At 44.5% G+C, this 12,538-nt stretch overlaps 1 protein-coding gene across 2 annotated transcripts in view; it reads right to left on the reverse strand.

Annotated features, from left to right (window-relative positions):
- Positions 1 to 11,629, reverse strand: part of ACACA (acetyl-CoA carboxylase alpha) — a 149,858-nt gene extending 138,229 nt beyond the window's left edge. The window contains exons 1-3 of one of the 2 annotated variants that reach the window (XM_067309653.1): positions 11,553 to 11,629; positions 6,775 to 6,821; positions 5,464 to 5,716 (exon numbers count right to left, since the gene is read on the reverse strand). In XM_067309653.1, the coding sequence (XP_067165754.1) occupies positions 5,464 to 5,690 (227 nt within the window). In that variant the 5' untranslated portion in view covers positions 5,691 to 5,716; positions 6,775 to 6,821; positions 11,553 to 11,629. Of the gene's footprint in view, positions 1 to 5,463; positions 5,717 to 6,774; positions 6,822 to 7,472; positions 7,495 to 11,552 lie in introns of those variants that run through there. The other variant, XM_067309654.1, reaches the window with a different exon arrangement.
- Between the last annotated feature and the right edge of the window lie 909 nt (positions 11,630 to 12,538).

The raw sequence follows: 12,538 nt of genomic DNA on the forward strand, positions 1-12,538 counted from the left end.
TCAGTTCAGCAAAGGAAAAAATGCTTTTTGATGCAGCTGGGCCAGTCAGTGAAAGCTTCAGCCCTGCTGACACTAAAGCACACATGTAGTTTTATGTACTGTACACATTTGTGCATAAAATTACACAGGCACTCATGATTTTTACAGGATCAATACCCTATAGTTTTATCTCCTAACCATAAACAGCTGGACTGGGAAGGAATTATTTTTAATTCAAAACAAACTCAAGAGGCTCCTCTATTTTCTAACATTCTGTGCAATCCTTCTAAGACTGATTTCCAGCCAGGCATCTTGTCCAAGTGCCAGGCCGGGCACAGTTAATACACTACTCTCAAGACTAAAATTGAGGCCTCCTTCCAAAATGACTTTAATGGATGATTAGCTCTTTTTCCACATCTCAATAATTTATTGAGACTATTCATCGAGAAGTCCAAATAGTGTTAAGTACTAAGGGCTAAATTCTCTGTGGGTGCAATATCAGAGGTAACAGTTGAGCTACTTCTAAAAGATTTGACTTTCAGTTGATCCAAGGGGATTGTCAGGTGACTTTGTACACTCGTTTCATTGCTTATGAAATCAGAGCCCTGATGTATAAATACCAGAAGGCATGTGGAATTTATCCTATTTTAAACAAGGATTTGATACAACATGCCATCTTTAAAATTGGGAATTATATCTAGTAATAGTCAAGAACAATTTATTAAACAACAGATCTGAAGTACTTTCCAAGGGGCATTTATAGAAAAGTTACTTAATCCACCGCTGAAACTTCAGAAGGAACATAGCAACTGGCTAGGGGCTCCCTACACAACACACACCGTATCAGAACGGGACTGCGGCCTGCAGCTGGAAGTGCTGATGGAAACTTCTGAACTCAAAGACATCTCAGTTATCCTTGGAAGTAAAAAGATTAGGAAGAAAACAATATGTTTAGTTTCACTATCTACAGGTGCAAATGCAACAGAGCAACTTTTTTGATATAAAATGTTTATGAGTAGAGTATTCTTTAAGGACACTCATTTTTGATCTTAGATGCTATAAGTAACGGAGTGAGAAAAAATATTACGTGATTTTTATTGCTGGTGCTCTTTAAATAAGGCACATCTACAAGCAAGAAAAGAATCAGAATAGTTTAATCTTCATGGTTATGTTTCCAACATACAATTTTTGTTAAACGTTGATGTGCTGTACACCTATTTAAAGATCATTATCAGATCATGAATTTCTCAAGCTCATAAACTAGTGGCCAACTGGCACAATCAAAGGTCATCATAGATATCTAGCAGTATGGAAGCATATATTGTACAACCTGTCCCAGCAAGACTGTCTTTAGCAATAGCATAAACACTTAACAAGATCAATAAGGTGATAGATGGAAGAGCACAGCATGCACACACACTCTGCGTGCTCAAATGAAGAAACATGAGTTGGCATACAGACCACCCAAAGCCGGGTCAGGAGGTATCGATTAAACATCACAACCCCATCAGACGATAAGGATCTCAGCAATGTTTTCCAGCTCAGACAGGAGACCTACAAAGTCCCAGGTGCTGAACACAAGCCATACCATCTAACCCCCCCAGCAGCCTACCAAAACCTGTGCTGAACGAACTGACAGCGTGCTGCTGCTGTTTATTGGGGTCTGAAAGCAAGAAAGAAGCAGAAGTGCCTGCTACAACAGGAAGAGAGGCTTAAAAGGCTATCAGATGCGAAGCATGACTGCCACGAGGTTCAGGGTGCCGGCGACGGCTGGCCTCCCATCCTGGCAGCAGAGGCTCCAGCATGTTTCACAAAGACAATTAATCTGACCTCTGCTTCGGCGAGTTTCTTTTTTATAGAATAGCGAGAACAGGCCAGTTCAAGAGTGCTATCTGACGACCAAGGAAGAGCACTTCTATTAGCAAAGTCATTTTAATACTGACAGAATGCTCCCCAGAGAGAAGGAAATCTGCTTAGGATGTCAGGATAAGTGCTGGAACAGCCACTGCATGAAAGATACTAACAGTCGCTGGCACGGTGTATTACAGGATGGATTAGACAGGCTCACAGTCGGCCTCCAAAAAGCAACAAAATGGTGTTTGGAGGAGAAAGGAAGTGTAACTGTCTACACTCCAGTGATCTGGAGTATCAGAGGCAAAAAACCCAACTTGATCGATGGCTGACAACCCTACCTTCCAGCTTTCCTGTGTTATAGGAGGAAATGCCTTTTCTCTAGCCATCAGAGCAACAGGTTCACTGTCTAACATGCTTTAAGAAGAGGTAAAACGATAGGTCAGGCACACTCACAAACCCTTTTTCAGCTGACTCAGTTGTGTATTTTAGATATAACTGTTGCCTGAGAAGGACTTCTCTGCCGCAAACCTCACCTCAAATACAAGTTATCCCCACGGTTAGCTAGCTGAAGTTTCCTGTGTGGAACTGCAGAACAAACCAGGGCACCTGCAGCCCTGCGAATGGAAAGATTTCTGGCAACCTCCTCACGACTAAAAGGCATGTTCCCTTGAACCCACACCTTGTTTGACCAGTGCTGCACACAACTCCCTGTGAATTTCTCTCTGTCACTGTAGAAGGAGTTGCAATTTACTGAATACCAAAAGAAAGTTAGATGCAAGAATACCTGAGTTTCATCAATTTACTGTCCCAGAGTGACTTCAGGCAAGTTGTTTAACTTGTCTGCGTCTCAGTTTCTCCATCTGTAAACATTATTTGGAAATCTTTTGATGAAAGGGACTACCATCCCGGAAAACTATTTCAATTCACTGTACTTTATCTTAGAAAAACAGCCTAATGCTGTGACTTCGTTTATTTGAATTGGCACATCCCTCCAATTTAATTGAAAGTCAAGTACCCTCAAAAGAGGGTGCCAAAGCAAGCAAGTTACAATAGAAGTACTCAAGGTTGCACACCTATTGCATTAAAGCTCTCTGATGCCAGGCAGCGTCCTAGAAGTTACAGGCAGACATTGCTGAACCTTGATTTTTCTTGTTCTCCTACTGTATTTCCACACCTAATGGTTAAGCAGTCACCCAGTTTCTTCTGACCCCAAAACGTATACAGTTACAGGACTTGATCTTTTCCTGCTTCAAAACCACCTTTTGTGCTGCCAAATTAATACAACTGGAAATGCTGGAATTAAGTCACTGGAAAGGTAATCTTCTTTAAATTTGTTTTAAGATTGTATATCTGTTATATTACTGCCAGCTGGCTAGAAGTGTCCGTCAGGATGATCAAAACACCTCTGTAAACTATGGACTACTACGCCCCTTCCGCCCCCATCCCAAAGAGTTTGCTACTATTTGTTTTCAGAGACTGTCTCCTTAAAGTGGCAGGGTACCACCACTAAAAAGACAGATTAAAATTACTTAATCTGCACAAGCAAAGCAACCTGAAAAACAGAAGAACAAGCTTAAAGGTTCAGCTGGTCACACAGTTATAAACATCTACCTGCATTACCAATGGACTCCTTAAAAAAATCTGCAACACTAATAGAGAAAGGCACATCTTATTCATGAAAGATAGCAGAGGAAAAAGGAGAGGGTTGCTTTGTTTATCAAGGATTTAGCCACCACTTGTAAAGTTCAGGAAATAACAGATGACAGACAAACCGAGTCCTGGGAAAATACTAAAAAGAAAAATAAAGGGATACAGTATCATTCATAGAGGTCCATAAAAAGCAGAAGCATTTTTGGAACTAACAGTTTCTTCCAGAGCAACAAATTGGTGGTACTGAGGGACTGTTCAGAAAGACCTATGGTAGGATTCAGACCATCCTGTACGTTCCCAGCATGCAATGAGAGCTTTTAAAGAGACAGACAGGAAAAGCAACTTGAGGGGAAGCTCATCTAGATTTGGTTCTGACCAACAGGGAGAACTGTTGGGAGAACCTGAGATTGAAAGGCACCAGAACAAATAATCACGAACATATTTGTAAGCAACTAGGACATCAAAAGTTAGTAAGTTTTATCCAACTAGAACTTATCAAGGATAAATCTTCACAAGACAAAACACATTTCCTTCACTTACATGCTAAAAAGCCTCACAAACAGGGAATAGTCAATTGTTCCATCAAATTCGGAATTTAGGAAGACTTTTGACACTGTCCAGGATTACAGTTTCATAAATAAAGTATACATGAAACAACAATGGAGTGGTTGGAAACTCAGATGATGGTGAGCAACAGTTCTGTTAAACTGGAAGGATGTAACAAGTGGGGCTTTGGGAAGGCTCTGATACCAATACTGTTTAATATTTTCTTTTTTAATTTATTAGTTATGAGGTTAACATCAAACTAGGAATGGCTGCAGATGCTTTGGAATCAAGAATTTAATTCCAAAGGAACTTGATGAGTTGGCAAAGTAACCTGAAATGAACTGCTGCAATTCAGTAGGAACAAGCACAAAGCATTACACCTCGTACAAGATAACTATATAAATACACCATGTGGTGATCGCTCACTGACTTCTGCTCCTCATATACGGCATCTCCTCATTCTGCCCCGCTCTGACAAGGCCTCAGGTACAGTACTGTGCGCAGTTCTAGACACCATACTTCAGGGAATATGGGAAACAAAAGGAGGGGATGAGGAAGAGTGAAGCAACACTGACCAGCCACCAAGAAACTGTGACCCATACAGAGATGCTGTAGAGCAAAAATATCTAGCCTATAACAGAGAAAACCCCAAGCAGTATGCAAATCACTAACACTGTAAAAATGCAAATCACTAACACTGTAAAAAACAAAGAAACATTAACACCATGATCTGAAAAAGCCCAACTGCCCTCAGCTTATTTGAGCCACAAGGAATTGGGAGTGGGAGTGGAACAGCCCTTCTCCCAACCGGGAGGCCAACATCTCCCTGAGCTGCAGTCTTGGCTTATTGCCACTTCACAGGGTGCCACTCTTTGCTTTATCCAGAAACAGTATTCCCTATCCAAAACATCCACTCCATGCTATATGGAGTCACTGATCTTATTCAGGGGTACTGTCAATTCTTTGGCTATGCATAAAGCACCAAACTCCACACAAAGAGAACATAAGCAAATAACGCCTGTGTACTGAACAAACGCGGCCCAACTACCCATCCAAAAGTCATACACAACTGACAGCTTTAAAGATATCAGTCAACACATTTCAATTTTCAGAAAGCTTGGAGACAGGCAATATAAAGAAACCCATCACAATACTCAACAGTTGATATTTCTGAAAAGTGCTTAAGGAATTTAGACACAGATGTTTCATTAAACCCAATGGAAAATAGATGCTGCTGGTAGAGATAAACACACAAGAGGTCATTTTGAAACAGAATGACAGAAGACATCTGGCCACAGTAAAAACACTTGAATATAAACCCAGAACCTGGACATAAAGGCAAGTGAAATTAGTTTTCAACTTGCAAGGAGTATCTTTGGAATGGATGGGGTAAGAAGTCTGAAGACTGGATCAGAGTATTATTTTTACCCATACCTCATATGACTTGCCAGGCTATCTTGAGCATTAGAAAGTCCTAGATCTGAAAGGGAATCCGAGCAGACAGATACAGGAGACAAAGACCTCTCTTTCTCCTCTAGCAGGTCAAGTTTCACCAAGGAGCTAGTCTCATCTTCTGAGTTATCCTCTGACACAGAACCAATGATAAAGCGAGAGTGAGGGTTCATCTCCCCGGGTTTAGTGGGTGGAGTGGATTCTTCCATGGTTCCTCCAAATTGGGCTCTTAGCACTATAACAGGCAAATGAAAGCAAAAGACAAAACCTGAGGTTAATATCTGCTATTGCAAAACAAAGAACAAGAAAAAGCAAGGTTCATTTCTGATGAGAAATGCAATGTTAAAATACTAAAGCTGAACCCAGACAGGAGTCCAGGATGAAGAATAGCTACTTCTGCTACAATCATTGACTTCACTGTTTGCACAAAGACTATGAGATCAAAGCACCTGGTCATTCTCATCTGTTGCAAAAATCTGCTAGTTTAGACAAGGCTGCAGTAAGCATTTAAAGGAAAAAATCACAGATAAACACACAACTAGAAATCCAAAATTTCTTATTAAAAATGTATATTTTGATAGCATCTGAATACTGGGACTCATTGTACTAGATATTACACATAGCATTATTTAGTGCTATTCAAATGGTGGATTTGATTGATCAAGTTTGAGATTCCAAATGCATCTTTCACAGGCCTTGCAGTGTGTAAGACACGTTATCTCTTAGATTTTTTTAAAAAGACTCCAGGGAGGAGGACAGGAGGATACTGGTAAGAGATGGAGAGAGAAGCAAAACCTCCCCCTTTGGCAGCAGTGAGCTGTCAGACTGGCTCAGCCATCTTCTGTAACTTCACCTTGACTTTCACCTCTCAGTTTCAGATCATCCAGGTCAATTAGGGGATAGTTTCTACTCCATGGTAATATAGTGAAACTTAGTGGCATGTTTTATAATCATTGGAGGAAAATGCTAAAGCTGAGGTCTCCATTTCCCATTAAAAACCATCACACAGAAGATTATGTCTTACCACAGGGAACTTTGAAGCATCAAAATTAGTGTTGTTCCAACAGAGAATGAATGTAACAATTTTAAGTATGAAAAAAAATAAAAGTGAGAAGGAAAGAGCATGAGAGATGGAGAGAACAAAGGAGCACTCCACAGCACAGTCAAAAATAGCTGGGATGGGGAATACACTTTTGATACACCCTGCTCTGCCTGATTGCTATGTGCTTACAGGACACCTACACAGAGCTGAAAAACAAATCATTAAAAAATTAGGAATGTTTATGCACTAACCTCTTGTTAGTCTTGCAATCTGAGCAGATATCCACTTCCAAAACGAACTGGAAAATAAGAGAATTATCAAGAAAGTAACATTATTATTATGAAGAATACTCTGGATGTGTATTCCTGGCTATATCAATCAGTAAGCACAAAAAACAGCAAAGAACAGGTTACACAGCTTGTGTAGAGTAAAGTCACAGAGCAAACCAGAAACTGAATCTAAGATGCTCAATTCAAGCAGCACCACCTCCTGCTACTCCATCATTCTGGCAACTTTTGAGCCATGTGTTAGCACATACAAGATACAAAGACCTGATCATCCCACATGTATGTCAGTCTGGTTTCTAAAAGAAATGAGGCTTTGTGCCAGGGCTATCTACCTATGTCAAACTCTTCTCTCAGTCACCTCTGAACTTCTGAATCTGCTGGCCAATTTCAACAGGATTTGATGCTCAGGAGTAAATCTCAATCCTAATTACGTTCCTAGAAACTTTATGGACAATTGGTGGGTAGAAGACACAGTCAACACACTGTATTTTCACACAAAAAAAAACAGTAGCTTATCTATAAAAGAAACAGTGATGCTGTGATACAGCAATACAGATGAGGGCAAGACAAGGGGACACTTATCTCCAGGCCCCATTCTCCCCATAGCTACTTCACCATGCAGAAAAGACAGTTTCAATTCTTAACTTTCACTCCACACTTACTTCCTAAACCAATGAGAAAGCTTTGTAAATTCTGCTAACTCCAGCCGCATTATGCCAAGTGCAGGGATGCAGCTTCATTGGTTTGGTATGAACATGACAGCTTTCATCCGGTTTACGCAAGCAAAACTGGACCATGCTATAACACAAACAGGACATGATTATACTTTTGTCAGAGCACAGACAAGGAATTTATAGACACGGTGCTTCAAACACCGTGCTCTTTCTTTCATCAGTAACTGAAAATTAAAAACAGATCCAACTGGCTTATGCACTTATACCATGAATGTACTTGACTGAATTATTTAGATCAAACTGTGTTGATATCACTACTCTCAAACACTCCAGTTTCACTGGGGCCATGGGCAGTTCATTTTATAGAGAGATGTACTTAAAAATTTTATGACTGAAAAGTCACAAGTATCTGCCCAATATAGGCATTAAAGGGTGATTCTGCCTGTCTTTTTTGAGAGCAGAGAAGGGGAAGCATGACTGCGAAGGCTGCATGCTTATCGGTCAAGTACAGAAACTAAACCATACAGGAAAATTTCTTTAATTGATCTGCTTGGACAAGACTTATTTCCATTACTCAGGTAGACAAAGTAGACTGCTCAGAAAGCTCAGTTGCAAAATTGGTCCTCAGTTATTAGCCCAAACTATCCTAAACAGCCAGAGTCATTATTGCATTTATAGACCAAACCACAACGAAAGAAGTACCTACATTTTTTCAGTTCTCAAGTCTCTCCAACAGTAGGCTTGTGTTTTTTTCAAATTTTCCTTTACACACACGCAAACATGAAGACAATATTTATGTGTATATTTATTCTGGCATCAGACACTCCTTGAGAATGTCATCCAGATGGATTTACACATTTATTGGTGCTGAAGAATCCAGGATACAGCCAAACTAACTTCAACCCTGCTTAATGAAGACAGACTTCTTCTAATTTCAAGAACATACACATTAATAACTAAGTTTCAAGGCCCCTTGTTTTTTTTTTAAGCAGAGAAGGAAATAGAGGCAGAGGAGGAGAAGTGCTTCACGCTACTATCCCATGGGAAAACATCAAACCAATGCCAAGGCTGCCGATTCCCAACCCCATGCTCAAACAACTTGACTCAAATGCCTTGTTTGTGCAACTCAGTTATAAAGCAGTTAGTTATCCACAAAGCCCCATTCCAGCACAATTACCCGTGCAGCTCAGTCCCCTTCCGCAGCCCTTGCTCTTCAGTCCCAAAGTCATAAGAGTTCTTTTAAAGTTTTGTGATCAGTGGTAACTCAATCTTGCATCAAATTAGACATACACGCAGCCGGTTCTCAGTATGCTGAAACTCATTATTCATACCTAATTGAATTTCAACATTGTTTTGGGGCTAATTAAAATGTATAATTCCTCAGCTGTCTCCTCACAGAAGTCTTTGCTTTCCATACTGCAGACAGAATATGAAAGTCTCAGCAAACCATGGCACACTGTATTCTTCTGAAACATAACTGCCATAGTTTGAAACACAGCTTCCTCACTTAACTTCAGCTAACCACTGACATAATATTCTCACAGCACTAACCTTAGCGTAGGTGCCATTTGTTTTAATAACACTGAACTAGACCCTAAAAGACAAAGTTGCCTGGCTCCTCTACTATATACACTCCCCACGCTTATTTTTGCAGGTGTCAGCTGCCCATCTAACAGGGCAACTTTTGCAGAGACTGAAAAGACTATAAATTACAGAAGGATCCAGATTCAGAATGTGGTCCTGCAAAGGTGTACAAACATGTAACATCATGCACTCTGAGCTTGCTCGGTTACATAAACGGATGCTAAATCACAGTTAAAACTTTACAGAACCTGAGCCACACTGTCCTCCTTTCTCCTGAAGAAAGCAGCTCATATTAAAAGTCAGAAGATACATAACATTTTTGTAACTCCCCAGCTTTGCAGACATGAAGGAATTTAAAACCCAAATTGTGTTCTTTGCATGCCTCATGCTACAAGCAATGTAAACTCTGCAAACCAGATTTAAAAGGTAACATATCGAGTTTTGGCCTGAGGTGGAACAAAACCCAATTCACTTTTTCACAGCTATCGTATCATTAGTAAAGCTTTGGCTTACCAATGAAATGCATATAAAAACTTCTAAGGTCTAATATTTTTACATGACTGTTTCATTTAAAGGTCATTTTTCTTACTGTAAACTACACCTAAGCATAAAACTTATGTAATGTCAGTCTGAAATTAAGTTTCAATTCTTTTTCAAATCACCCCATTCAGAAAAGCGTTATATTACTGAAAAAAATAGTATTACTTCAGTGAAAGTTAGCTGTAGGTTCCTTCAAAAACACAGTATAATGCCTCTTCCACATCAGCAAGTCATAAAACACAATAAATCCTAACAAAACTATCCTTATTTAAAGGCCTCCCATTTAAAACCCAGGAATCTGTGATACCGTTAACACAAATTATTTTAAAACAATGAAACGGACATGTCTACTTTCACCACTTACTTCCACTATTTGTTTCCTTTTACTCAACAACAAATCAGCAACATTCCCACCTGTAGCAGGACTGGAAGTGAATTTTCAGATCAGCAGAGGACAGAGAGGATTTTTGTACCAAGACAGGCCACTAAGCATCCAACCATTTACCTCCAGAACTACCCCGCCTGTGCTCTTCTGTCTTCAAACCTACTCCGCAAACTTCACCAGCCTCCTGTGGCTCTTACACAATTAACGGGCTGCTGTTCCAGCTCTTCTGCGCCTGAGCCAAAAAGTCAAATTTCACAGAATTAAACTCACATCTGCACATTAGCTTCTTCCAGCCCTCTGCCCATGAACAGTCCAGTTAATAACTGGATGGTGACAGTGGCTGAGAAGAATAATTTAGGACAGGAAGTGAAGCAAAGTGCTGGGAAGTTCTCTTGCTTCATCTGCACTGAAAGGTACTTTACAAAGTACGCACTACCGCACATGTCCACAGGTTAGTAGTTTTAGTTAGCTAATTTTAAGATTTACCATATCAATGTTAAGCACCCATAAAGCTAAGTGTACACCTTGAATACATGCTTCCTAGCTGCCTGGGGGGAAATAATTAACTGTCGCTTTCAAAAAGAACATAGAAGCAAAAATCACAGCCTACGTTTACCTCAAATCTAGTTTGGTAAAACACTCAAAACCAGGCCTAAATCCCATTGTCTTTGATGGGACTGGACATCACTTAAACGTTTTGCTGAATTTTTACAGCCTGCTAAACTGATATAGGCTACAATTTTACTTTGGGCTTCTTCTAAATTTAATATAGTTCATTTTGAAAACTTCACAAGCAGATTTAAAAGAAGCCAGAAAAGGATGGGAGAGAATAATCTGATCTGTTCTGGAAATCCGCTTTTACAGCCTTATTATTTTTTTAAGTACCCAAAGTTCAACGGCCCTTTCCCAGGAGACAGGCCCAAGGCTCCTTCCAAACCCCCTGAAAAATCAGACCCGCACCCCGTCCCCGCAGAGCCCGAGCTCCCAGCAGCGGAGGAAGGAGGGCGACGGCGGGGAGCGAGGCGTAAAGCCGGCAAAACAAACGCCTCGTGCTCTCGCCACCTGCTCACCTCGGCGGCTCCACCGCGCTCGGTTTTATTTCAGCGAGCCGACCCGGTGGCGGCGGGCAAAGTAACGGAGCAACTCTCCGCCCGCGCTGGAACAGCGCCGGGCGCAGCAAGGCGTCAGAGCCGAGGGGCCCGCGGGGCGGGCGGGCGGCAGGCGCCGAGGGGCTGCGAGGCGGCAGGAGCGGCCACGCGAAGCACGAGGAGACCGCGGGCCCCCGCGCCGCCCCGCCGCAGCCGGCCCGGCCCGGCCCGGCCCAGCCCAGCCCGCCCAGCCCGCGCCGCCCCCCGCCGGCAGCGGCGGCCCCGCGCCCGCTAACAAAGCGCCGCCGCCGCGGGCCCCACCCCGCCCGCGGCCCCTCAGCGCCGGGCCCCACCGCCCCCCGGCGCCCTCGCTCCGGGCCGCCCCCACCCCACGGCCCCTCCGCGCCGCGGCCTGGCTGCCCACGCGGTGCGGTGCGGCCCAGGCGGCGGCGGCCCAGGCGGGACGCTCACCTCAGGGTGCCGGGAGCTGCGGAGGCGCCGCGGGCCCCCGGCCTGGCGCAGGGCAGCGATGCTCGCGGGGGCGCGGCGCGGCGTGGCGCGGCGCTCCCCCCCCCCGCCCCCCACACACAAACCGTCCACGGCGCGCGCGGCCCCGCCCGCGCGGGCCCCGCCCCCTCCGCCCGGCCACGCCCGCCCGCCCGCGCCACGCCCCCCGCGCCGCCGCCGCCGCCGCGGTGGTGGTGTGATGCGGGAGGTTACCTCAGGTCAAACACCTCTAACCCCTCCCCTCCCCGAGCCCGGCTCAGCGCCTCTCCCATTGGCTCCGGCCGCTCACACAGCGGGGGGCGTGACCAATCAGGCAGCGCCCGCGGGGCGTGGCCGAGGAACAGACGCCTATGGCCTGAGCGGCCGCGCCGACGCGCCCACTGGCTGGCGGCGGCGGCGGGGGGCGGGGCCGCGGCCGGCGCGCTCCGGCCCGTTAACCCGCGCCGCGCCGCGGGGAGCCACGGGGGGGGGGGCGCCGCAGCCCTCCCTGCGCTCCCGAAGCCGCTGTATCCCAGCGAAACCGCCGAGACGGGAAGCACGTGCAGGATGCGCCCCGCGCACGAGCTCGCCCTGCGGGAGCCGGCGGGCTGAGGTGCCCCCTGCGCTGTCCGGGGGGGACAAAGCAGATCAGGCAAAGGCCAAAGGCTGGTGAGGGCCAGGCAAAGCAGGCAAAGCAGGCTAGGCGCTGCCAGAGCGCTGCCCGCCTCTTCCCCGAGCCCTACCGACGCGTTCTGCAGGTGCACAATCGTTTAAAGAATTACTCTTTCCCCTTTTTTACTTTCTAAGTTTGCTTAAAGATTGTTGCATCGCAGAGTTGCTGCAATTCAAACCTGACCAGCGTTGCAAACCCGAGCGCTAGAGCTACTGGATCTGGTCATCTGTGTGGGCAGACGCCTTCCCGCAGAGCACCGCAGTGGAGCCAGGGGCTGCGAAAGCTAAGCGCCCGCACA

This window comes from Apteryx mantelli, chromosome 22 (genome assembly GCF_036417845.1).
Source record: "Apteryx mantelli isolate bAptMan1 chromosome 22, bAptMan1.hap1, whole genome shotgun sequence".
Taxonomy (NCBI): domain Eukaryota; kingdom Metazoa; phylum Chordata; class Aves; order Apterygiformes; family Apterygidae; genus Apteryx; species Apteryx mantelli.